The 26,226-nt window shown below is 39.6% G+C and overlaps 1 protein-coding gene across 1 annotated transcript in view; it reads left to right on the forward strand.

Moving 5' to 3' along the window:
• man1a2 (mannosidase, alpha, class 1A, member 2) overlaps positions 1-26,226 on the forward strand; it is a 173,657-nt gene that overhangs the window by 57,727 nt on the left and 89,704 nt on the right. The window contains exon 4 of the mRNA XM_042494453.1: positions 5,772-5,868. Within this exon, the coding sequence (XP_042350387.1) occupies positions 5,772-5,868 (97 nt within the window). The remainder of the gene's footprint in view (positions 1-5,771; positions 5,869-26,226) is intronic.

A 26,226-nucleotide genomic window follows, 5' to 3' on the forward strand; every position in this document is an offset into this window, starting at 1 on the left:
TGGGTAAACCTGCTAAATATGAGCAGTAGGCTACATTTCCACTGCCAGAGAACACACCACTGCAGCACACAAGCCTGCCTTTCTATCAGCTGGTGTGTGTGTGTGTGTGTGGGGGGGGGGGGGGGTTGGTGTGTCGGTGTGTCCATGCAGTGTCGTGGATAGGCAGGCAAACAGGCAAACAATACAAAACACTAGAAACAGAGGTCTGTTGAAACTCTTCAGTGGTTTTTTCTCTTCTTCTCTTCTCTTCTCTTACTTATTCAGTTTCTCTTTTAAACCTGGTGTAGACTAACTTCCAATAAATTTGAGCACTGCAGATGGTAGCTAGTGACGGCACATCACTACTTCTTGCCAGTGAAGGAGCTGAAATCACTGCGTTTACCTGGGTGTTGTGTTCCCATCACTGCTGATTGGAGCCGGAGGTGACAAATACCCATGTCTGCAGCAGTCATTTGATCTGCGTGTAAATGCCGATCATATGCATTCCCATTTCATTAAAAAGCCAGATTTTAGCAGGTGTTAGCCAGTTTTTGTGCAATGAGAACAAGGTTTTAGGCAACCAAAAACAAAGCATATTAAGTGGTTCCTTTGCTGTGAAAACAGCCCATCCTTGCAAGTAATTGAATGTAATAGTATGCCTAAAACAGTCAAGACAATGTGCCAGTTGGGTTTGATAATTTCACATCTAAAAGATACACGCCACACAGTTCTGTCTGGATCTTAAGCTGTGTGTGGGTTGACTTTGACGTAGTGGTTTGGGATTCTTTATTTGGGCAGTCATGGTAAGCCACTTGGGGAAAAAAAAAAGCCTAGCCAAAGTGATTTAACTTTGGAACCAGACGAATCTCCCAGCTCATGTTTCATTTGTTTTGGCTGATGCGTCTGGTCCCCCTTCTTTTAGACAGATTTACAGCCCGCCTGGCCAATCACAACCATTTGTCCAATATGTGGCTGGTTTGATTTGATGATTGACAGAGCAGCATGTTCTCCATAAGCGCTGTGTCAGATGTTTTGTTGCTCTGATTCTACAGATGAAGTCTATCCAGTTGTGTCCGGAGGCATTTTGTTTGTTGGCAACACCAGCTAGAAATGGAAAAATGAATTCCGAGGTTCCAGATTTATTCATCTCTGTGAATGAATCCGACAAAGCCAGGCTTATAATAATTAGTCTTTTGAAATAAATGTTATTGGAAATAGAGCAGGGTGATATGCAGAAAATCAAATATCACAATGTTTTTGACCAAAAACCTGAATATTGATATGGGGACTATGTAGTGGGTTTGGCTATTGGTATTTATACAAAATATGTACTCAATTCAGTTTGATTCAGTTTAATGCAGATCAATGAAATTCAATTAGATTTGATTTTATTCATAAAGCACAACATCACAAATCACAGTTTGCCTCATATGGCTTTAAAGCATGTGACATCCCTCTGTCCTCAAAATCTAACAGCAGATAAGGAAAAACTCCCCAAAAGAAACCCTTTCAATTGGGGGAAAAAAGAAAAATATTTATCATATAACAACATTTGTGATAAATAATCATAATTAGTGTGGATACAATAAATGGGTAAAGCCAAATTATAGAACCGCTAGAACAGTCTGGTAAGAAAATTATGTCACTTTACTTTAATGCTTTTAAAACCAGGCAAAGAAAACACAATCTTGCTGTGTTCATGTCCCATTTTGAAGTATTTTCTTTGCTTATTAAGTATCCCATGAACCATTCTCACATTGTCATTGATTTTGTCAAAACTTTATCTCAAGGGTAACACTTGGGTAACACTTTGATTTATTTAAGAAGATACATCATTTTACAAAATTTTGTAATTGCTCATATTTTAACCACACAGCGAGCAGTTCATCTTATACAGCAGTCATTTGGCTAAAACAGAGCTTGTTGATGATTTTCTATGATTTTGGATCTACTGGTGACTTATTGGTACTACACAGAGCCATTATTAATTGATAATGGTTTCACTGTTCTTGTCAGAGATCACAAAAATGTTTGGTTTGGCTCTTTTTTTTTCTGTGTCGGCCCAGTTTTGCAGTCATTGCCGATGAGGTTCAGCTCTAATTGTGGAAGCAACCAGCCACTTCCGCCAATGCAAACCAATTTTTCCTCCTTCTCTTGTGCCTCCCAAGATGCTTTGATGGCAAGAGGTAGCTGTCAGAATCAATCACAGAATTTTGTGGCTTAATGTCCAATTAGTATTCCAAGGTCCTTCAAATAAGCAGTTTGTCAACATTGTCAAGTACCCTGCACTGTTGCGCTTGTCCTTGGCATATGGGCCAATCAAAATTTGATGAAGCATCCAATCAACACAGATCACAGGGAGCCGGCCAACACTTTAGTGTCCATGTCACGGTGTGTATTAATTTGATTTATAATCCTTGGTGTGTGCATGGAGTGCGTCATGGAAAGCCACGAGGCCAAGAACACAATGAAGCTCCTGGCCCTTGTCTTTATTAGCTTGGCCGCCTGCCTGCTCCAAGGAGAGAGTGATGGAGGAGGATCTGGATGGTCGTCCTCATATGGTGGCATGAAGAGGCATGCAGTTAGGCAGCAGACATGCTGGCAGGGAGGGAACCAGGCGTAGCTCGGTAGTAGAGAAATACACAGTGGCTGACCGTCCCCTTACTGGTATGTGATGCAGTGCACTACAGGGCTCGAAATACTAGATTCATATGCACAGTAGTGCATGTAAGATTTTAGCTGTGCATGAATTTCTCAGCTCTACATGCACTTGTGCACATAATTAGATACCGAAAATATGTCATGCAGGGCTGACAGCTTTAATTTGTTACACATTATATTTCAAATAGCTTTTGAAATATGAGATGTTTGAACTGTTTTCTTAGATTTTTTCCAAGAAGAACAATGGATTTTTTTCCTCAAAATGTTTCTATAACTGTATACAATTTGTGTAAGGTAGTAGTTTAAATCATGTGCATTACTGCATAGGGAAAGTCGTCTTAAATTATGCTGTAATATGTTAAAAAACGACCCATTTTTAAATCCCATAAATGTTTGCTTTTAGATGTTTGCTGAAATTTTTATTGTATTCCTCTTCCCTGACAATGACCATGTAAAAGTTATTTTACTTCACAGTTTTGTAGAAAATTGAAGAGAAAGTCAGCTCAAATACACTAAAACATGGTGGCCCAGTAGCTCGCTGCAAGGAGTGCATGCCGTTGAGGGCTTGAGTCCTTAGTGCAGCAGCTTGGATCCAGGTTGGCCTAGGGCACTTTGCTGCAGGTCTTTCCCTAAATTTCCCCTTTCATTTCTGTCTCTGTCTCTCAATAAAGCATCAGAAATGGCAAAAAATGTCTTAAAACCTAAAATTACATTAAAACATGTTGACTTTTTCCTCATATTTGAACTGTCATGAAAGAAAAGTTGAAGTTGAAGTTCTTCTGGTCTGAAATGTGTTGCGTGGCTGTGACAGACGTGCTGAAAAAGAAGGACAAAAACAATTTGGTTCAAATGGTTCAAATGGTACATGCAATTTAAAACGTAACATGCACCAGTGCATGTTCACAATAACAAAGGTATTTTGAGCCCTGCCAATAGCCTTGTGTGTATTACTGATAGCTTGTTCAGCTTTTATTATCCCACCTGGTGCTGCACACACACAATTTCTCTCAGAGCTCTCAGGGATTTCTCACCATCCTGCAGGATTAAAATAGCTACACACGAAGAGATGCACAAACAGAGTGATACAGCTTCGCTACTACTGAGATGCTCTCTGTGTGAACTTTTAGCATCAAGATGAAGAAATTAGTTTGAATAATATTTTTGTGTAAAAGTATATTTAATAGCAGGTGGAGGAGTAGGTTTCAGTTGGACTCTTTCAAGATATTTGCAGGAATGCTGATATCAGGGTTCTCATGGAAAACCTGGAAAAGTCATGGAATTTCACATTTGCTAGGCCTGGAACTAGTAAAGTCATGGAACTAGTAAAAACCATTGAAAGTTGGAAAAATCATTGAAATGTGTTGTGTGTAATAACTTAAATTAATGTAATATAAAGATGAATTTATATTATTTATTTATTAGATTAATTTTGTTTTTGTGTATTTTTTCAGCAAGAAACGTTTTTCACTTTCTCAGAATGTATTTACTGCCTTTTGAAGAAAACATGCAGGTTTGAAAGGCAGGTTTTTCAAACAAGGTGATTTTTTTCCTTCTTTTTAAAAGAATTGTCAGTGATTTTTATAGAAAACTTAAAAAAGAGAGAGAGTTTTTTTTCAGCAAACAGGATGTCATAAGAATAAATTTCCAACCTAAACATGAGAAGGGGGCAAAATACTGATAAAACATTGGAGTTGAACAATGGAGCTTAAATGCAACACAAAAAATGCAATAAGAACAACTGTGTGCTGTGGGATGCTGGGCATCAGTGCCAACTTAGTCATCATCATCACTGTCATCATCAAGGTCATCACTGAAACGATGTGACGAGCTGACAGGCATGTAGAGAGGGAGAGGCTGGCAGACGGACAGATAGGAAAGCTGCCAGGTTGACACAAAATATAGAGAAAGAAATCAACAGATGTCCATAGAACCAGACAGTGACTGACACAACCACATAGACAGGAAATGTACTTTTCTGAGGCTGTCGATGCCACTTGAGCAAGGGCTGTGGAGGAGGAAAAAACGGTCAGAAATTGAAAGAGAGCAGCAGCGCTTCAGTAAAAGCTGGCACTCTTTCCTTCCTCGGCTGTGTCATCTTCTCTGTTTGCCCTGGAGCGCCTCTTCTCAGCATCAGCCTCCATGTCAGGGCTCATCTCACAATCTCTTGCTCTTTTTTATCCGCGTCCTCCTCCCCGAGCCGATCTCTTTCAGCCTCATGTGAAGAATAGAATTTTGTTCTATCCGGTAGACAAATGTCTACAGAGAGAGAGGAAGTGATGCACTAACATGAAATACAAAGAGAGAGCTTCAGAATACATCCTGAGTTTGTGTTAAATGGGTTTATTGTCATACCTGCATTTGCGTGTGTGTGCGCTGTGTTATGAATAAGGCAGGCTTGACGGTGAACTTTGATTCTGTGGCATCATCCTCCAGATTAAAGTCATTGGGGTCACGAACTCCCCTCAGCCCTACTAAACCATTACTAAACCATTGTTTTTGTGTGTGTGGTTGTGCTGGTTTCAATTTTTTTTCTTTTTTAAATTTAAGGAATTTGTTTTGTCTTTATTCTTAATTTTTATTGATTGATTAACTTATCAATAGCTCTGCCCTGGTGTGCAAATCAATTTAAGATTAAAAAAAGAAACACTTAAACCAAAGTGAAGTGGCTTTTAGCAGGACAGTTGGCCAGCAGGAGTTAATTTTTATGTCTAAATGTATTATCTGGATTATTTGGCAATAATCTGCATCACATTACAGTCACTTTTTTATCTTGATAGAAAAATGAAAGATTGTTTGTTGGTACCTTAAAAGGGGCCTATTATCTTTTTTTACATACATACAAGGCAGAAATTGTTGGTATCGATACAAACAATTTATGCCTTGAAAAATGATTTTAGATTAATGCAAGTCACACAAGGAGAACAACTTGCTGTTTACCTATCGATGTATGTTAGTAGGATTATAAATCGATGCATTGATACAACAGATTGATTTATATTCCTATTATCCAGCCGTCTCATGACCGCGTGAGTGTGGAGATTTGTGGCTGTGACTTCACACTCTTCCTGTGTCAAGTTTGGAGACTTTACATATATTAACGTGCTGTTTTGTTGTGGTTTTTATTTTTTCAGATGATGAAGCATGCATGGGACAGCTACAGACAGTACGGCTGGGGTCACAACGAGCTGAAGCCCCTCGCCAAGAAAGGACATTCCACAAATATCTTTGGTAAGCCGGGCAAGCCCCTCTCTCCCACTGCTGTCTGTACCCATTGGCACTTTGCTCACATAGTTGTAAATCACACATGGATGCATGCATGAATGCACACACACGCTGTCTCTTTCTCTCTCTCCCTCTCACTCACTCTCTCACTCACTCACACACACACCCTGGCTTTTCCCTTGTGTACAAGGTTATGTGATAATGCCCCCGGCAGGAAGCATATCACTTTGGGAAGAGCGTTTGCGAGCAGAAGCACAAGATCACCGAAACCACAAGCAGAGAACACACATCCCCAAATGCCAGATAAAAGAACATGCATTTGAAGTACTGGGAATACTTCACTCGTCCTTACCCGGCAAAATGTTATAATGTTAGATTCTGCAATAGACAGTGGGAGTACAAACACTTTGTGAGGTCTTTGTCAGGGTCCAGTCACGAGGGAAATCCCTGTTTGTAGAGAGAGAAACGTTGCCATTGGCAGTGATTATTTTTCCCACAGAGAGGTCAGTCCAGTGCAGCCTCTCATCATCTGTGATTTGTGTTTTGGAGGCTGCTTTTTGGTTTCCGCCTCTGCAGCTGCCATCCATGATAGCACAGGTCACACGACTCGGACTGCACTTGTAGCAGCAGAAAGTTGTCACAGAAACAAACATTTTGCACACAGAAGTTTCTAAAATGATTAAATTAAATTGTAAAAATAGACTCTCAATAACGTATAACTTAGTGCAAAGTGATTAGACTTAGTCTGGCCTCTGAAAACCAATCATTAGAAAAATCAATGGCGACGTACACAGGTCACATCTCATTTTGTCAGTCAACTTTTTTCACTTTTGTTGATCTGTGTCATTGTACAAAAAGCAATGCAGAATGACAGTATCGCAGGCTATAAATTTCCACCCTGCAGAGTTGAATTATAAGCTTCTCTGGCAGTTCTTGTTTGCTTTTTGTTCTTCATTTTTGGATAATTTTGGCTGTGTTTATGCATATGCCATACATTTTGGCAAGATTGTGTATTTTTGTTTAGTCTTTGTATTTCTAGCTCAGCTCCTACAATAAGTCTAAAATATACTTTCTAAGCAAAACTGTTACATTCATACTGTTAAGTGCAAAAAATGCACCATTGAAACCCATTCACACTGCAAGTTTTGATCCCACAGCCATCAAAGCATAAAAACATGCATTGTATCATTTCTGGGTGCCATGTGGGGCTTTTGCCTTGGAATTTGTAATTTTTGCTATTTACTACCCGCTGATGTCATTTTTTTTTTTTTTTTTTTTTTTTACCATATTTGGCATATGGAGAAAATACATGCTGTTTCCACAAGGTGCACTGGCAGTCAATGTTGCTGCTAATCACTGACATATTGCAGGCTTGGATAATTTTAAAAAATCTAATTAGCTTGTAGTATATTGAAAATAATTCTTTTCATCTAAAGATATAGTGGCATCATGACAACAACCTGGCATTTAAAGGCTTAAAATTCTGAAAATTAATTAATATTTGATATTTATGATTAGGGCTGATGCTGGTTAAAGATTAATTAAATGAAAGTAGGAAATAATATGAATGTATAATAGTTTTTATTGCTTAAACTCTGCTCGGCCCCTTTGAGACGTCTCTCCATTGTTTCCTGTATAAACCCACTAACTGTCACTGGTAAGATGCACGTTGGCATTAGTGGATTCTTCCACACAGACCCTGCCAGTGTTAACATGGCCAACACTCCAGAAAAGCAGCACTTTATGTCTTCACACTTTTCACATCTCCTCAGTCTACTCTGCTACTACACCTTTCTTCCCTTGTCAGGCGATAGCATGTCTTTTTCTGTGGTCTTGTAGCTGTCACGGCGGATAAAGACGGTGTAAAAATATCCAGAGATCTGCAGCCCACAGTCTCAGCTTTATAAAGCTAATATTAATAAACACATTTCATGGTGAGCAATAAATATGGATAAAATGTCTGTGTGCTGCAGGCATCCTTTGCCTTAGTGAATATTCTTCCCCTCTGATGATTGAGAGAATTATTTGAACCTCTAAATTAAATGATAATGTCAACATATGCATATCAATAGATGCATTGCTTATTGGACATTCAAATCCTGAATAATCAGTGCTGATACAGATGTCCAAAATCCTACATTAGTCTTTGCTTAGTGTGAATTTATGCGTGTGAAGATGTTGCTTTATGCTTGTTTATCCGAGTGTTTCAGTTGCCAGTTTGATTTGTGTGTTTTTCTGGGTTTCTGCGTGTATGTTTGTGCCTGAGGTTCCTGTCTGTGTTTGTGTGTGAGGATGCATGCTTATGAGGCTTTTGTGTCAAATTGGAATGTTTCGTCTGGCAAATTGGCCAGAGGCACCTGTGTTACTTTATGAGCTGCTGCTAAATGGTAGATAGATGCTGCTTGTGTGTGTTCCTGTTTGTTGAAGTTTTCGAGTGTCTCACTGTTCATCTGCAGCATGTCTTTGTGTGCATGCACGTGTATGCGTGTGCTTGTGTGCATATTAGGACTGGGCGATATAAAGACTTTGTATGATATATTGATACATTTTCAAGATTTAGACATTAGATTTAGACAATACTGTTTATATGGATAGAGGGTCAAGATGTGTTACATAACATGCTATGCCAATGAGCATCTCTTTTCTCCCACACTCGGCACAGCTCCGCCCCACTCACTCACTCACTCACTCACTCACTCACTCACTCACTCACTCACCCACTCACTCACTCACTCACTCACTCACTCACTCACTCACTCACTCACGGTTATTAGTCACAGGGTGGTCGGTAAAACACAAAGGAGAAAAAAAAATCAAGCCTCACACTCTTCACAAAACACTCTTCCAGTATTGATGAGGCATATCCCATCCTCCTACAGAACTTGGCTGTATTGATTGTGTGCGTGAAGCGAAAGTAGCACAGAAAAGAGAGAGCCATATATCGGGGATGCAGCAGGCTCTTGTTGCTGTGTTGCTGTAACTATTAGGAGCATTGACAGCTTGCACCAAAGGGACACACACATGCACAGAGGCTGAGTGATTGAATGGAAACAGGAACTGCTGATTGACTGCAAATTGTGGATTTAAATCACTTTGATGTTTTGTCATTTAAAGTGAACCCTAGTGCAATGAACTCTGATGGTAAAACCAATCAGAGACAATTAGAGCCATTATAACTACAGTTTTGACCACAGGGACTGCAGCCGATGTGGAATGATTTCCTTTTGCTTGTACAGTATTGTCCGGCGCCAGAGTACAATTGAGCAGTCTTCCTGTCTGACACAGGCACAGTTTGAGTACAATTTGCCTCCATTAAACATGCCTTCCACGCAGTTGTTGGAGACACAAAGGGCAAAGCTGTGTGCGCTCGCTCCGCGCCTTACAGCCCAGCCTTAATCTGTGCAAAGAAGACGAGGAGGAGAGGCCAGAATGGTAACACGAGGACTGGAGCTCTCATTGTGGCACCAGGCTCAGATAACCTTGAGTTCACTGCCTGGCCTCTGTTTTGTCCTTTTTTCCGTTTTCTTCTTCTGTGGAGAATGAGAAGAGCTGATTTTGAGTAGAGATACAAACACGGCCTTTGTCTCGGGGGTAAGCGGTTCAAGCAGGGATAACACATGGCCTTGTAAAGGAAATGCAGTTCAAGCTGGGTTAAGAAAAGCATGGTTCAAGCTGTGTCAGACGCGGCAAGCTATCTTAAACTCAAACTCACTCACAAACACACCCACATAGAGTTGATGGTGAAGAAAAAGCTGATGTTTTCAGGACAGGAAGGAAGGAACAAAATGTCAGTACAAACAGCTAAAGATAGTTTTTGCATAATATTCCAGCAATGTCAGTATTACAATAACGCCCAAAAACATTGTGCACGGAGGCAAAACAACCGACTGTTACAAATAATACATACAGCAACTGTGGCGTCACCCATGGTATTGTGAACTCCAGTTTTGAAGCTTTAGGCTGATTTTTGGAGCCAGAGGTGAACATATTTTGGAGTGAGGGTGGAACGCTAGCTGCTAGCTTGATTAGCACAGTGCATTTACAACCATGGTTAACTGCAATAATGCTCATGCTAATTTTTGCTATTGGAAAACTGGTTAGAAACCATTAAAGCAAAACTTACTTCCTGGTAAAACTGAATATATGACTGCTTAGAGCAGTGGTTTCCAAACTGTTTAGTAGAGTAAGGGACATATTTAATGGATATTTCATATTATCTTAATGCATCACAATAATGGTGCAGAGCAACTGATAAACTCTACAATTGATCCAAATAATGAACGCAATAACTGGAGAAAGTTGCAGCAATTGCATTAAAAAAAAATCGATTTGGATGATTTTTGAGCGGGTTACTTCCTGTCAATAATGTATCAGAAAGTTTTAATTGTGTTTAGGAACTTTCTATACAATTTTCTGTCTGTGTTATGTATTTTTGAATTTCTTTATAACATTCATGGATTAAAAGGCCTCTTTTTTAACAATTCCATATTTTTGGCCATTGTTCTATTAGCTCATCTGTTCTTTTAACTGCATACTTTTCTCCTGCATTTTTTTTATTTTTTATTTATATCTTAATTAATAATCTAAACTAAAAAAGGTGATTTCATTAAGTTTTCATTCAAAAAATGAATGAATGCTGCTGAGATATAGGCTCACTGTCCACAGGTATTTCAAAAGTTTTCTGATATCCTGTAAAGTAAAGAAGGCCTTTGACTCCATGTGAAGCCTTGGCGACCCCTAATGGGGGTCTGGACCCCAGGGTGTAAAACCAGGACCTTAGAGGCTCTTTTAATGCAACCAAACACTGAACAAGACTTTTTTAGACACCAAAATGTTACAGTTAACTTTTAAAATACATGATAAATATACTGAAAAAAGCCAAAGCTCCAGCCATGCCTCTACTCTGTGAATCTGAAGATAAGATGTGGTCAAAAATGCTTAAATTAAGCAGAAAATCTGTGTAACAAATGGTAAATAGTGGTAAATTGCTGCAACAACTACTTCCAATATCATGCTCTAAACCTTTATACACATAAAAGTTTGAATGGGCCCCAGAATTAGGGCGGAACCCAACTTAGAATTATGTCAGTCAAATTGGATTTTGCTGTTCAAGATGGATATTCGACGATTTGTTGTTTTTTTTTACCCAAACAAAGCAGCATGTCTTCAGCTGCAAAGAGTAGCATCTGATGACCAAAACATCCTCAGAAGTACACAGGACAAAAAAAAACATGACTGCATTACTTAAAGCATTCTCAGTAGATTAATTTGAGTCTCCTGACTTTCAACGTTTTTCTTACATATTTATGGCTAGAAAAAACTGACACACTGTGCTGAGCTGCATTTCAAATTTATGAACCAACCAACAACTCACACTGCCAGTTACATGACTGCTTTTTTTGTCTTGTGGCTTTGATCATATTAGGTCTGTCCTCGGTGGTTAGCCTGTTCAGCAAGATGATGGACAGGTCTATTCATCACACACACACACACACACACACACACACACACACACACACACACAGACACACACACACACAGTAATAATACCCATGGGTAATCGTATGAGGAAAATCAGCCACCATTGATTCAGCCTGAAAGCATTTGACCTTTATTGAGGCTGTGGGTCAGTCAAAGCAAAGGCCGGCCTTCACGGGCAGCTGAAGTGGCCTTGTTTATTGTAGATGGACGGTACAGCCTCTGATCTTTAAACACACTCCTCAGTGTTTGCTGGAAAATGCTCTCAGGGGACACAGGTCACTTTACATTGATCAGGACTTCAGTGTGAGTGTAAGTCCACACCGCTGTTTCTCCACATACAAACCAAACGTTCCTCTAGTTTTCAGAGTCGCAGTAGTTTAGGCGAGATGAAGTAAAGCATGAATCACCTTTTTTCAGCATGACAGATGTGATCTTGGATATAGCCTGAAGATGACTGAGACATCTCTCTCTCTCTCCCTCTCCCTCTCCATGGGCCTAAAAAATGCATTAATCAGCAAAGTATCAAATTCAGTCATTTTTGTTAATCAATGAATCGTGTAGCTTATTATTAAATCAAAATATTTGCTTGTTCTGGCATCTCAGATGTGAATTTTGGATACTTTGATTGGACTTAACGATTCATTGATTAAACAGATACTTTGACGATTTTTCAACCTGGTCTGTGTCACCACAGTTTGTGAAATGTGTGTCCAGATGAATGATGTAAAGGTGCTCTCCGTGTCGCCAGCTCCCAGCCAAAATCAACCAGGTCACAGATGATGCAAAATGATGGTTTTCGCAGATATTTGCTCACGGATGGGAAGTTCCTAGTGCTTCTAGCATACTGGAAGTCCAGACACTGTTGTATTTGCACACACTCCCAAACTGTGTTGACACAGACCTGGTTGAGAATCGGAAAGTATCCTTTTCATTGAAAAATACCAGTAGATAGATTTATCAGTATTAACAGAGTGAGCCCTTTTCCCATTGATCACCACACAGCCTTAGGCAACACAGGCCGTTTTTCCGTCAGTCAGTTTTGATAAAACTCTAACTGTCAGTCATTCAGCAGCGGCTAATCAGGTTACAGTACCCGTGGAACTTTCTGGAATAAGAAAAAAAAAAAAGAAACAAAAAAAGAGGAATGATGATGAGCAGCTCGAGTGCTGACAATAACCTCCAATACCGTGGTCACATGATGGTATGTCAGTGATGTGACCATCTTCACAATTTGTTTTTGAGTTGATATAAAGGAATAAATTCATTGAAAAATTAGCTACTTTGGCTCTAATGCCGCCTCCGTGTCTACAGCCTCCACTCAGTATCCCACCCATAACACTATTTCCTTTGTTACCTGTCATAGGTCATACCAAAGTCAGACTGAAGCTGCTGTGGTGAGCCAGCAGACTCAGATCTGTGTGTCGAATATCAAACAGCAGAAATTACTGAAGTCATAAGAAGCATCACAGTGACGTTGCGCTGTAACTTTCTGCCGTAAACTCAGTTATATGACACCAAAACTTAGAGGAGAAGAAGAGGGAGTGAGACTTAGCCCAGACACAGAGAGAGATGTGATCAGACGATCGTAGTTTAAAAAAATGGAGTGCATTTGGGATAAAAACATCTCATATGACATATAACTGCCAGGGTGCATTCAACCCATGTTGGACCTTACATATGATTCAGTCGTCATCACTCTGTTTGTTACTGTAAGTCGAAAATCCAGTCTGTTGTGAGGTTCATGCACTTTATAGATAGACAACTAAGATCGCAATTTTTCGGGTCAGCTGATGATAAGTTGTCTTTGTTAAAAGAATCCATACCACCACAGCATATTTTCAGCCCAACATGTAACCAAACTTGACAAACAATTGTAATATGAACAATAGGAGACAAAAAGAAGCTTGCTTATTAGTCGGGGAAACCTGTGTTTTGTCTTGATAAGTTATTATCGGGTGGCTGGAAGATTACTTGAGTTTCTGCGTAAGAGATATTTCTCAGCCAACAATAGCGGATCTGGAGAGTTGTCAGTTTTCAGAGTTTTTTCTCTCTACAGACTTCATTTGTGGCTTTTAGTGACCTTATTGGAGTTACTTCAGTGGATTTAATCCTGTCTGCACAAGAGGGAACGCACTGGTGAGTCTGAGGCCTGCCCTGCACACTTGACCTACTGACTGTTGCTGCTTTATTGGTTTCCCCTGAAAACTCGCCGTCTGATGATTTTAATCTAAACTTGCAAGTGGAGAGTCTCTCACTTCTCAGCCACATGACTTTTCTTCCATTGGCAGTTTGACATGCTCACGGTAAATGATATCACACACTGCCTCAGGCATGTAGTTGCTAGAGGCCTGTTAGGTAGGAAGCAATAGAGATGATTTGAAATGGAGGTTTGGACGCTTGACCCTTCTTCCGGCCCAGTACTGGAGCTCTGGCGCCTGCTTTGTCCATTATAAGATTACTTTGGTTTTCACTCATTGGTTGTTAACCCTGTTGAAACCTGAAGCAACATCACTTTGCTCGTGAGGCCTTTCACAAGTATTAAACCATTGAACCCTGAGCAAATGAGTTTGATTTCTTCCAAAGCTTTTGGGGAAATGGCAGTGAGCAACTTGGTTAGAAAAATTCCACAAATTGCAAGAAATTTGTGTATTTAGAAAATTATTTCTACAAAGCTATGGAGAAAAAGAAAAAAATAGAGAAAAAAACATATTGATAATAATCATTATATATTTGGAAATTATGTTCTAAAATTTCTTTTTTTTTGCATTTTTTTCAGGTAACCCTCTCTCTCTCCCCCTCCCTCTCTCCCTCTCTCTCTCTATTTAACTATTTTTCTTGCAGTTTTCTTGTACTTTTTACTAACTAGTACACACCTGGGGATTTGTGCACCACAACTACATGCAGACTTAAGGGGATGTGTGTGTGCCACAACCTTGTGCAGACCACACACACGTATATGTTTGTACAGACTTTGACAAAAATGCAAATAAACAGTTTAAAAACAGCTTTGTAACAACATAGATTTTTAACCACTGTGAAAGAATGAAAAATGTCTATGGCTTTAATGCTTAATTTCTGTCATTCAAACTGCATTTCCACCTTCGACCACAGTGTGGGTTGCAGTAACAGAGTGGCGCTGTCCGTCTTTTCACCTATTGACTCACTGAAGAAGCAAGCCAACGTAATTTATGAGGTATTTTCATGCAAAACAGGCACAGGCAGTGGGTGAATGGGAGAAAGGGCTTCGTCAGTCAGCCTATGACAAGTCTCAATGCCCATGTGCAATTTCAGATTGATGGCAACACACGGAGGAGAAAAATGAATACAGCCAGTTTTCTTCATTTTATAGTAGGATTTCTTGCAAATTTTTGGGTAATTTCTTCTTCTGTTGCTCATTGCCTTCTTCTTCAAAGGGTTAAATCACAGCAAAACCCTAAAGGTCCATTATACTGGATGAGAGCAGAAATACTCTGTTTTCATTTTTTGGAGGCAAGAATTTACCTCTGTGTGATCATCTCTAAAACCTGTTGCTCTGATGATAAAGGGAGGTGGCTCGATATAGATTCTGTTTGCTATAATGCCTCATCCAGACTCACATAAAACCACAATACCAGATCAAATACTGCTTTGATTTTCCAGCTTTTCTAATCAATAGACACTGAGGAGTGTAATCTTCAGCTATTGGATATTCGTTTCTTCTAGCAGTTTCTCTGCAGGGCACATGTGGATACCGTGATAACCATTAAGTCAGAAGTCTGCTCTCGCTCTCAGCCATGTAGCTGTACTTTTTTTTCAGCAGCATCTAGGTCATGTCTTCACATGAATGGCTCCCAGGGCGAAACAGTGCATTGCATCCTGGAAAAGGGTTGTGTAGCGGCACCATGGCAATGCACTCATGGGTGTGAGGAGCAGTGAAACAGAAATAACATATGTATGTGTAGCTGCAGAGTAAGGCAATCCAGAAACATCAGAGTCCAAATCCTGTACCATAAAAAGACCTCCATGCATGTGTTTACTGTGTGAACGGACCAATGGAGTAGACCGATACACTTAATGCATGATAAATTGGAGTAAAAAATCAATGCAACAGCAATGCCTAATGCATGACTAAATCAGTTCTGCTCCTGCAAAGGCTTATTTATACTGGGTCTTCTGTCCACTGGATTGTGGCCAAATTGTCTCGTTTTGGTTCATTTAGCACAGAATGAGTATTGTTAGCATCTTCTCTGCTGCTCAGCTGGATAATGTCCAATGAACACGAAATCCCATGACTGCCTTCCTGCCCAGTTATTTCTCTGTGATTTCTGAAGCCTCACTTGGGTCTTTGCATTTTTCTTGGTGTGCATGGTACAGTTTGGCTGGTGTCAAAATTTGTGAAGAAGTTTGATGTTAAGCCAAACTCTATATAGTATACTGACTGTTATCTCTAGGTGTCACGCTGGACTTAGCACCTGCTAACAGCATCTCATAGCGTCACATAACAACTGCGCTCTCCGTCCACTTTGAATCCATCAATTATGCACTTCAGTTCCATCATGTAAACAAACCACAGGAATATCAGCTATGTGCTCGAGATCATTTATTGCAGTACTGTCAGTGAGTGACAAAAATAATATGAAACAGGGCGTCCAGAAAAAAGTTCAGCTCAAAACGCAGTAACCTCTTTTGTCTGCTTTTTTGCCATGTTGGTGCAGTTTTAGTTTTTGTCAGGCACTAACTCTGCCATTGCTCATCCTGTCACTACGAAAAACATATGAACTTACTAGTAAAACAACACAGTCTTAATGGCATTGTCTTATTGCTTTTTACGAGGTTGGATTAAAAATGGACTGTGACGCCGGCAGCACAGGTTGTTGATATAGGCTACCTTTTAATTTGCCAGAATATGTCATAATGAGAAATGCAGGTTTAGCCAGTTTGTATAAAATTAAACTGGTGTCAGCTTGTACACTGGACATACAAAAAACATAAATCAACCCAACACTAATGCATGATCTGTTTGTGACCCTCCTTCCGTGATGCCGCAAAATAGCCGTTGAAGTATGAATTAGGCCCAAGTTTTCAGACACTCCTCTGAAGGAAAGTGAATAGACATAATGTGGAAGACTGAGTGAGTTGGATAAGAAGAGTCCATTTCTTTCTCTTAATGCACTTCTAATGTTGGAGAAAAGGACAGAGTGAGAAAACATAAAAATATGGGGTCTACAGAGACATCAGAGTGTTGATCTGCTTATTTGAAACTCAGCCGCGCAGGCGAATTCTTAAAAGCTAGATGTGCCTATTGTCTCAAGCTCAAGTGTATTAGTCTCTGTTAAAATAAAGTGCTCACTGGTGCACTGCCAGGATGGATTGATTACAGGGCAAGATATTAAATAACCTGCAGACAGGAGTCCTAGAGTACTACTACAGTGATTATCTAAACTTTATGAATACAGCATGCTGTCAGCTGGATGCTTTTATCCAGAGCAATTTACAGTTCCATTAACGCATACATTTTTTATCACGGTTAATTCCAGTAAGGACTAAAGCGTTTTTTTTTTCCTCTCTTTTTTTTCCCACACAAATGGGTGCTGAGGGAAATAGGACATTGGCCCAGTATAAACCTTGTGTTACTTTGCTTTATGCACAGGTGTGAATGCATCCAGTGTGTCCTTAATGTGTTTTTAGTTTTGACTGCTCAGATCACTTTTGGAGGTGGTCTTGACTAGATTCTCTAGCAGCTTGTACACTTATGTGTATTATAGAAGGTTTACCTTCGCAGCTGATGTCTTTGATTATGTCTTTGCACTTACAAGCAGCGCCGAAAGACCGTCCCCAGACCCGTTCACCTCCCGCACCCGTGAACATCTGCCCAGTTAGGACAAGCTAGCACAACTGCAGCTGTTAAACAGGTCCAACAAACTCACACAGACACGGCTCAACTTGTCTCAACAAGCTTGTAGAAGAAGTCACACAACAAAGTCGTTCAGTCTACATTTAAGACATTTGTCTCTAATGTCAATGACAGCGTCTACTGTGGCAATGTCACCTGACATAGAAGTTAGCTTGGGCTGTTTCTAGGATAGGATAGGATAGGATAGGATAGGATAGGATTCACTTTGTTAATATCCAAGAGGGAAACTGGTCTGCCACTTTAGACATAAAACAAAAACAACACATAGCCCCACTTAGTGGAAAAGTCGAGCCATGCCAAATTTATTGTTCACAATTTAGCATTATTTAGGAAAATAATAGGGTGCATTTCCTTGACATATTGATACTGAGTTTACTGCGTTCTTTCAGTTACATAGGACATGTACCTAGCAACTACCCATGTAATAATAATAATAATAATGTTTATTTATATAGCACTTATGAAAACCAATGTTACAAAGTGCTGTACACTTAAAAAACACACAACAAAAAAATGAACAAAATCAAAATAGTGCAATGCAAGACTCAGGTACCATATATTAATAAATCAATCTATTATAAAGAGATCACAAGACTGCCTTTTGATAAATATATGTTTTTAAAAGTGATTTAAAGGAAGATAGTGATGTAGCAAGATGTGTAGAAGGAGCTTTGTTGTTCCTGTATTGCTAAGTAGAAGTATTATAGTATGATGACGTAGTTAATTGCTGTCGATTTATGGTAATTCATGGCAGAGTAAACTGGTCATTATCCAGGACAACACACTGATAAAAATACACTTGTCTGGATTCGTCAGGTGCTGCTTATCATCAAGAAATTTGAACCCACAGAGACTTTTTAAACATGGGATATGAGATATGATAGTCATACGATCTGAAAGTTCCACAGATATGTGACTTTGACAGTTTTGCCCCTTTGTATGGTGTTTTTTTCATGTCAGAGCCCTCTGGGCCCAGTTCAGGCCTGATCTGCTCCTGTTAGCAGTAATTGGTATATCTCCAGTTTGGTTGGGTTCAGCTCCTACATTATTCCTAGCTCTGCAGACTTTGGTTGGCACATTTGCAGTGCAAAAAAGAGAATAAGGAGAGAATTGAATTCTGGTCCCCACAAGACGTCAGAATTTCCTTCAGAACTCCCATACTCCCCTCTTTCCTTTCAGATTAAACTTTCAGCAGGGCTGCCGGTGCCAAATTGGACAGGAGGAAACAGGAGGATTTGCCTGCTGCTGAGTCCAGCAGGAATGTGCATAAGCCCTTCAGAAAGAGTAAAGAAAAAAAAAAGTTTTATGAAAAACATTACCTTGTAAGTTCATACCCAGAGGCTTTAGATTTTTTATTGTTCACCGTCTATGTGACCAGATGACGATAAAAGCTGCATTCTGCAAAGTAGTGCCACTGAATAATTGGATGAGTCAGTTTGGAACCATTACCCACAATGCAGCTCTGCATAACTCAGTTAGGGTTTCTATTAATATTGGTGTAACTAGCTCGTTACAGACTCGCGGGAGCAGAGCCATGCTTTGGTGGCAGTGGAGAGCTGCCTGGTTAGTCCTCCTACCCGTGGTTTATTGTTTATTGTTGCTTACTGTTTATTCAAGGATTCCCATTAGAAGCACATGAATGTGCCTCTAGTCCTCTTGAAATACAGTATAGACATAACAGAAATTTTGTAAGAACAAAACAGACTCTGTGCAAATACCATGAGCGATGGCAATATGGCCCTAAAGTAATATCTCAATATCTCATGGTATTTCTGGTATAATAATATTCTTGATGATTTAATAGAACACTGAAAAATACATAATTTTTTACTTTCTAGATAATACAGTTGCAGCAAGATAAGTGTTTTTATTATTATTGTCTTTAATTTTATGTCAACTTAAATGTTACAGCAAATATTCAGTAAAAACAAAACAAAATAATCTCAAATCTTTAGTTTGTAAACAACAGTAACTCAGAGTGAGATTTAAATTCTGTAAAATAATGAATTGTACAACAAAATAAAATCAAACACAATTCTTAATCTTAACAATAATCTCATCTATATAATCTATACACTGTGTGTGTGTGTGTGTGTGTGTGTGTGTGTGTGTGTGTGTGTGTGTGTGTGTGTGTAAATATTTGTGACCTGGCTGCCGTGTTAAACAGTGAACCAAAACGAAACACCACCTGACAGCCAGAGCAAAACGTTCTCATTTTACAGCCAAACAGTACACTAAAAATGTTTCTGAAAACATCTGACAAATAGGCAATGCAATTACAGAATATTTATTCATATTTGATCAGTGCTGCCGAATTTGACCGTTTGACCTCAGTACACGAGCAGTGATTGACATGACTGACAGCTGTGTTACAGACTCCTCAGCTGTGATTGGTTGTTATCATGCAGTACTGTGTGGATACAGGGACAATTTAGCAAATATGACAAAACATTGTCTTTATAGTCACCAAATGTAGCTCTAAGGGGCGGATTGGCATGAAGATCAGACAAGAAGAAGTTATAATAAAGCGAATCTTAATCAGTCTAACATTACATTGGTAGATTACGACAGTTTTGAGCTTGTTTTTAATATTTTGATTTGTATTTGGCGCCGATCATTTACTGTAATCCAAGTTCTGACGACCTTGTGTGCTGTATTTTTTGCCGAACTTTCTCTGGCTAAGCTGTTGAGTTTATTTCACCCCGCCTCCCCCTTCAATCAATCTCCCCGTTTTGACCAACTTTTATTATTTCTCCCAAATGTCTTTGATCAAGTTACTCTTGCTGTTATTCTCTGGGCTACATAGACCTACTTTTAACATCTTGAACTAGATATATTAATCTACCCGCTACAAGTGTGGGGAGCACAAATTGGACATTTCAAAGACTAGATTGAGTCACACATTGAACAAAAGGAAACAAGAAGGCCAATTACTTCCCCAGTTACCAGCTCAAAGCCCACATATTCTCTGTCACAGTTGGGCAGATGGATAATTTAGACTGCCTTTTTTTGGGTGTCTTTTTAACGAAGAGGTGGAGTGCATAATGAAAAATATTCTTTGTAGAGTTCTGCTTTCCCTGTGTCCTTGTGGGAGATTGTTGCCTTGAAGCAATACATGATTTTCAGTGGATGGCCGCGCTGCTGTACCTTGTTAAAATCTCCATTTACGATAATGTTTTGCGCTTTTTTAAAGTTTGCTTTTTAGATGTTGTCACGTAGAAGAGGACTACAAGAAAATTATACTCAGGGTGAGAGATGTGGAATATAATCTTCTGTAATGTTATATGATAATGATTTAAAATAAAAAGTAATAGTGATGTTTAAAGTATATATAGGTATTTGTACTGCAGTTGGGTACAAAAAAAATCTATAGATCTGATCTTGCCTCATTGCACTTCTGTTATTTGTGTGCAACCTTCGTAGGCTTTGCTTGAAGCTTTATTCTGTGAGGAGAGGAAAACATTTCTCAGTCTTTTTCCTTATTTAGCCTTTAATTTAGCTGGTCTGTTTTTCTCATCTTACCATCAGTTTAAAGACCCAGTGAAATGAAAAATACATTTCCCAGTTTTAATCCTGTGCCCAGTGTTAATTGATAATATTTCATTTGTTTAATGCCAAATATATGTTTTTAAAAAAGTGCTTTTACATCAGTATCCCTTTCTTTTCTCTTACTGTCAAACAGTTTCTAATGTTTTATGACTAATCCTGCACTCAGGGGCGTTTATAAAAATTCATCAAACACTGGGCAAATAATACACTCAAGTGTATTAATATTTTCTTTTATCCCCAGTGTCCATCACTCTGTTTTGTTATAAAAGCACACTGCTCTTTAAGACACCGAGGTTTATTTACACCTGCTGACTGGGTGACACCTCTGACACGCCCAGCACCTACGAGAAAACATACCTCCAAACCTGTTTGCACACCGCTCACACTGTTTTGAGAAAATGTGTCGTTCAACCCTAAAATAACCTGACAAAATGGTGCACATTTTCACATCGAACGTGCCCCATATGAGGGAGGTGTTTGTGGAGCCAACAGTTCGCTCAGCTGTAGCTTGGTATCACACTCAACTGAAAGCCCGCCCTCTTTTTAGTTGTCCAATCAAATGTGAAGGATTCGATTTAAATCCCTCTGCACCGTTTAAATAATTTGTTTCACTGGAAAATGTGTTTTAGCCCAGAAGATTTTCATTTTGCTTGAACTTGAAGTTATACAAAACATTTATCGGGCATCAAATGGGCAAAAAGGGATTATATTTGATATTTTTCATTTTTTTGTGTGTGTTTTTACTGCATTTCAGGTTTTAAGTGCCAAGAAAATTGCGTAAAAGAGAAAATGATGCACTCTTTGACTCTATCTATGTGAGCAGCTGTTCTGTCCTTATTAAACCCAGACAGGTTTGTTACAGGCATGTATTCAAGGTAGACTCTACAGTGATATCACCATAGAAGATGTTCTACATGCATCCCTGCAGAAGCATTGTATGAGTATTATAGGGATTTATCCACAGTCCATACAGCCTGTGGATCCATGCTGTGTGATTCAGTCTAATCCGGGCTTGGCCTGTAGCGCTGGCTTTCAGTTGGACATATTGTATATAATGTAGGTCTATCAAATGTGGCTCTGAAATTCAGAACTTAAGGCGTTCCTTTGATGCTTCAGTTCTGCATTTTACATGCACATACTGCATTTTCTTTACACACAGATTTAACACACGCTATCATGTCGCAGTTGCTATATGTCGCTAGATTTTATTTTATCCACATTTTATCAAATGACTCCGCTACAGTAAGACCAGTGCAGACTGAGGCTGTTTGGCAACGGGCCCGGAGATGGGCATTCAGGCTGGGGTTTATTTGGGGAGCTCATGTTGAGCGGAAGGCCCAGTCTGACCAGTAACCCTCTGAGGCAGAAAACAGAACACAGCAGATGTTTCAGTCTGCTGCCAAATAAGTTGGTAACCAGTTGCACACTGCCAGCCAGACTGGTCCGAATTGGCCCGGGGTTGGCTTTGTTTATCGCTGCTGGGCTCATTACAAAAAGGGGCTGAAATGCCACTACGGACCTGCAGCTACAGAAGGTGGAGGACGAGGAGGAGGAGGAGGAGGAGGAGATGGGGCTGTCTGCTGTACAGTTTTCACACAACTGTGAAGCAGCCTGTGACTGTGAGTGTTATAAGTCTTGAATCTGACACAGACTAACATGTTGGAACAAAGACTAAAGGGTTTGAGGCTGAATACAGAAAGAACAAGGTAATCTTCTGGATAAAAGTTGTTTCCATTAGTATAATTAAAATTTGTGATTTTGAGAGCCACGTTTTTCTCTGGAGCCCAACTAAAGTGGCTGGTATGTTAGCTGTTTTTAAGCTGCATTTACACTGCCTGTTGAAGGCAGGAATATCACGCTGTGTTACTGCCTCACCGTTCTGTATATAATGTGTGATCAGGGAAAGAGGGGACAGAGTGGTATCACCTCTGAACTGGAACAGGAGGTAGGAACAACCTCGAAATAAGGTCTGTGTAAAACATAAAGCTGGAAAACGTGATCTTGGGCGCAACGAGTGGGACATTTTGAAGTTGTGTTTATGTGTGCAACCCATCGCGGGAGATTTAAAAAGCATCTGTTAGCATAGCGGCTAATACAAAAAAGAAGAACAGCAACCTTCATCATTTCTGCGTAAACGTGGTCTGAGGCTGTTTGAAATCTGTTGGCTTAGTATGAACAAATTAAGATAAGAAAATACGAGTGAATCCGGGATTTTTGCAGAAAATTGTGTGCACGTACTCTTTGTGAATGGGGACTACTGTCACTGTGTTACATAGTTTGTCCAGCAGACTTTATTGTTTACAATAATCCACACCGGCTGAGCTGGCAGAGAAGCGTGACAGCTGAGCTGATATTGGTGCAGGGGATTAATGATCACTGTTTGAGAACCAAATTTGAGGGTTTCCTGTTGAAAAGTGCTATACTGTGAATCAGTTCAAAGGGCCACCGTGCACATTGTCTTCTTGTCACTTTTTTTATGAGATATCTATCTCTGACATTTTTGCTCAGCACATTGAAGGTGAATGGAATTTTATTTATGTGTGTCACACCACTGAACATTACATTTGAGAAAATCAACAGCATCTTTTGCAAGAAACAATATTCTAGTATTCTGGATGATGCACAACCTCATTGTGAACCCATTTCATTCTAACTGCTTTCATCTAGTCCCCATGAGTGTTAAGACTTATTAAGTTTTCTCAACTTTGCTGCACACTATGGAGAAAGTAGTGCACTTTTCTACAGAGTTTGCTCAACTTTACAGTTACAGTTGTGTTGGATGTTACAATGAGAGAATGTAGGCAGAAGGAGGAGGTGAGCCAGTGCAGGAGGTTGTGTGGAGGGCATCAGAAGGAGCTCTACAGTAAAGACTCGAGACTGAACGGGATGGAGGAGGAGGTCGAAAGCAAAATGAGAAAGGTTACTAGAAAGGTGAATATGAGGGAGGGAGTCCTAGAAATGCAGCAACTCCAGTGCTCAGTCCAGCTTTTTGTCAAGAGAAATCTTCACTTGCCCCCAGACTTCTGAATCTGATCCTGCTGAGAAACTCACTCTCACGGAGGAAGCACGCTCATGCATGAACTACAAAAGCTCCACATGCACATCCAAGCACTGTTTCTCCATTCTCATTTTATTTTAGCCCCCCCCAAAAAACAAATGAAATCCAGCAACTAAACACACATACACGACCGTCTTCTCTGACACACACACCTGAGCTCTCCATCATCTCCCACAGCCGACAGTTTACAAGACAGACAGAACGCAGACTGAATAATGACATCACGTTTCCCTGCCTCGTGTGAATTCATACCGAAGAGCTCTGAAACCTGTCGTCTAATGAAACTGGCACAGAAAGTGTTTGAGAGAGCAAGAGAGATTGTGAATGAGGGAAAAAGAGAGAGGGGTTGATGGATGGAGAGAGGAAGTTGGAGTGTATGAGAGAGTTCAGATGAGGTAGAAAGAAGGTGTGTGGTGTCTTTAAAAAAAAAAGTAGCAGTAATTAAGGCGAGGATGACACAGATAGGAGAGGAGGGTAGGCGTGGGTACCGGTTAATAATGTACAGAAAACTGAAATAGAGAGATTAACTGTAGATACGCATGGAGAAAGCTTTATTATAGGGAAGCAGCTGTGTGAAGATGGTTTGGTCAGAAAAGTATCTCATTAGTAATATAGGGTAATATTAATAATTCAAATTAAAAAAAGGACTGTTGATTAAAATAAATAAATGAATTCAAACAAACAAAAAAGTTTTATTTAAAATAAATAGATAAAAGAAAACCAGTAACATTAGATGAAAGAGGTGCGTCTGTGCCTGTTTGATGCTGATAACATCTATACTTTTGCCTCTGAAGTGTATGTGTTTGCATTAGGTGCATGTATGTTGTCTTATTTGTGTTTCTGTGTTGTTTTTTAAAAAATTTTTAAAATTTTTTTTATCGGGTTAGTTGTGGCCTTGCCGTAGTTGTGTGGTGTCACTTTAACCCTCTGAAACCTGAACAAATTGGTTTGATTTCTTCCAAAGACATGGGGAGACGGCAAGGAACAAGTTAACAAGACATGGTCCCAGAATGAGCAAAATGTTAGTAAAAAGTATATGAAAATGACTTACAAATTAGTTTGGTTTTTTTTAGAAAGAGAAGGAAAAGAAAAAATAAGTACAGAAGGAAATTACCTGAAAAAAAAGTGCTAAAAATAATTAAAGTTCTGTAAAATAATTTAAAACATTCAACATTTATGAAAGCAAGTAAAAGGTTCCAAGAAAATTACATGAAAATGAGCAGAAAAGGGACAAAAACAGAGAAATTACAGAAAAGCCCCCCTCCCTCCCTCCTCTTTTTTATACCTAATTTTCATGTCATTTTCTTGGAACCTTCTACTAATTTCTTGCCATGTGTGGGACAATTCTTACCCTCCCCCGATATTTTCAAAATTATTCAAACGTGTTTTCTCAGGTTACGAAGAGTAAAATAGCTTGCGAAAGGTCTCTGAATGCAGCTCAAGAAAACTGATTTCAAAAAAGGGAGTGATTTTGTATCTATGTCGGGATAGGAAGAGTTTGTTTTCAGCTGAGGGTGTCTGTGTGTGTGCTCGAGGCTGTGGCTATAATTCCCCAAATAAATAAACCTCATCCTGGCCAATTTGTCTCTGATAAGCAACGCCTGGCAACCCTAAACCCACCTTTTTGGAAGTGCCAATTCAGCTTCATTTGATGCTGCTGGCATTATGTGAAAGGGCTGCACAGAGCTCAGACTCACAGAGGGTGGTGGAAACTGACAGAAACAGTACCGTGTTGACAAGGAGGACAGTGAAACAATACAAGCCCAGATATGAGGATGAGACAGGTAGAGGCACGATCAAGTCAGATTAACAGAGAAGATTTAACAGCGAGAAAATGCTCAATGACAGAAAAATGCACCGTCAAAAGGGTGAAAGGAACATTCATGCATCAGGGTTTGAACGGAGAATCGCATAAAGATTTGAAAAAGCACAGTAAGGCAGTGATAAATGAGAACAAACAGATGGTTAGGTTGAAGAGGGAGGGGCAGATGAAAAGACGGAGGGTGTGATGGAGCAGAAAGGGGATGGAGAGGAGAGACTGCTCAGGTGTGATCACAAGGTTATATCCAAACATGAAAGTGAGCTGAACTTCTCAAGGTTGGGAAAACAAACCCCGCATCAGAGTCAGAGAAGCTCAAGTAAAGTGTAAATTTAATTTCTCTTCTGCTTTGAAGTTGCGGTTGAAATTACAAACCAGGGAGGGCGATAAATAAATGAGAACAGATAGATAGGAGGAATATTAAAAGTAGGCTGAACCACCATCATAAATTGGTTTAGATCATTTGCACTGAGGACTCTGCGTACCTTTTAGATGAAACATGGAAATTGTTATATCCTACAAACTGGCTTTAGTTAATCCAGTATGGCTGTAAGTTTAGCATTT

Source organism: Plectropomus leopardus, chromosome 10 (assembly GCF_008729295.1).
Source record: "Plectropomus leopardus isolate mb chromosome 10, YSFRI_Pleo_2.0, whole genome shotgun sequence".
Taxonomy (NCBI): domain Eukaryota; kingdom Metazoa; phylum Chordata; class Actinopteri; order Perciformes; family Serranidae; genus Plectropomus; species Plectropomus leopardus.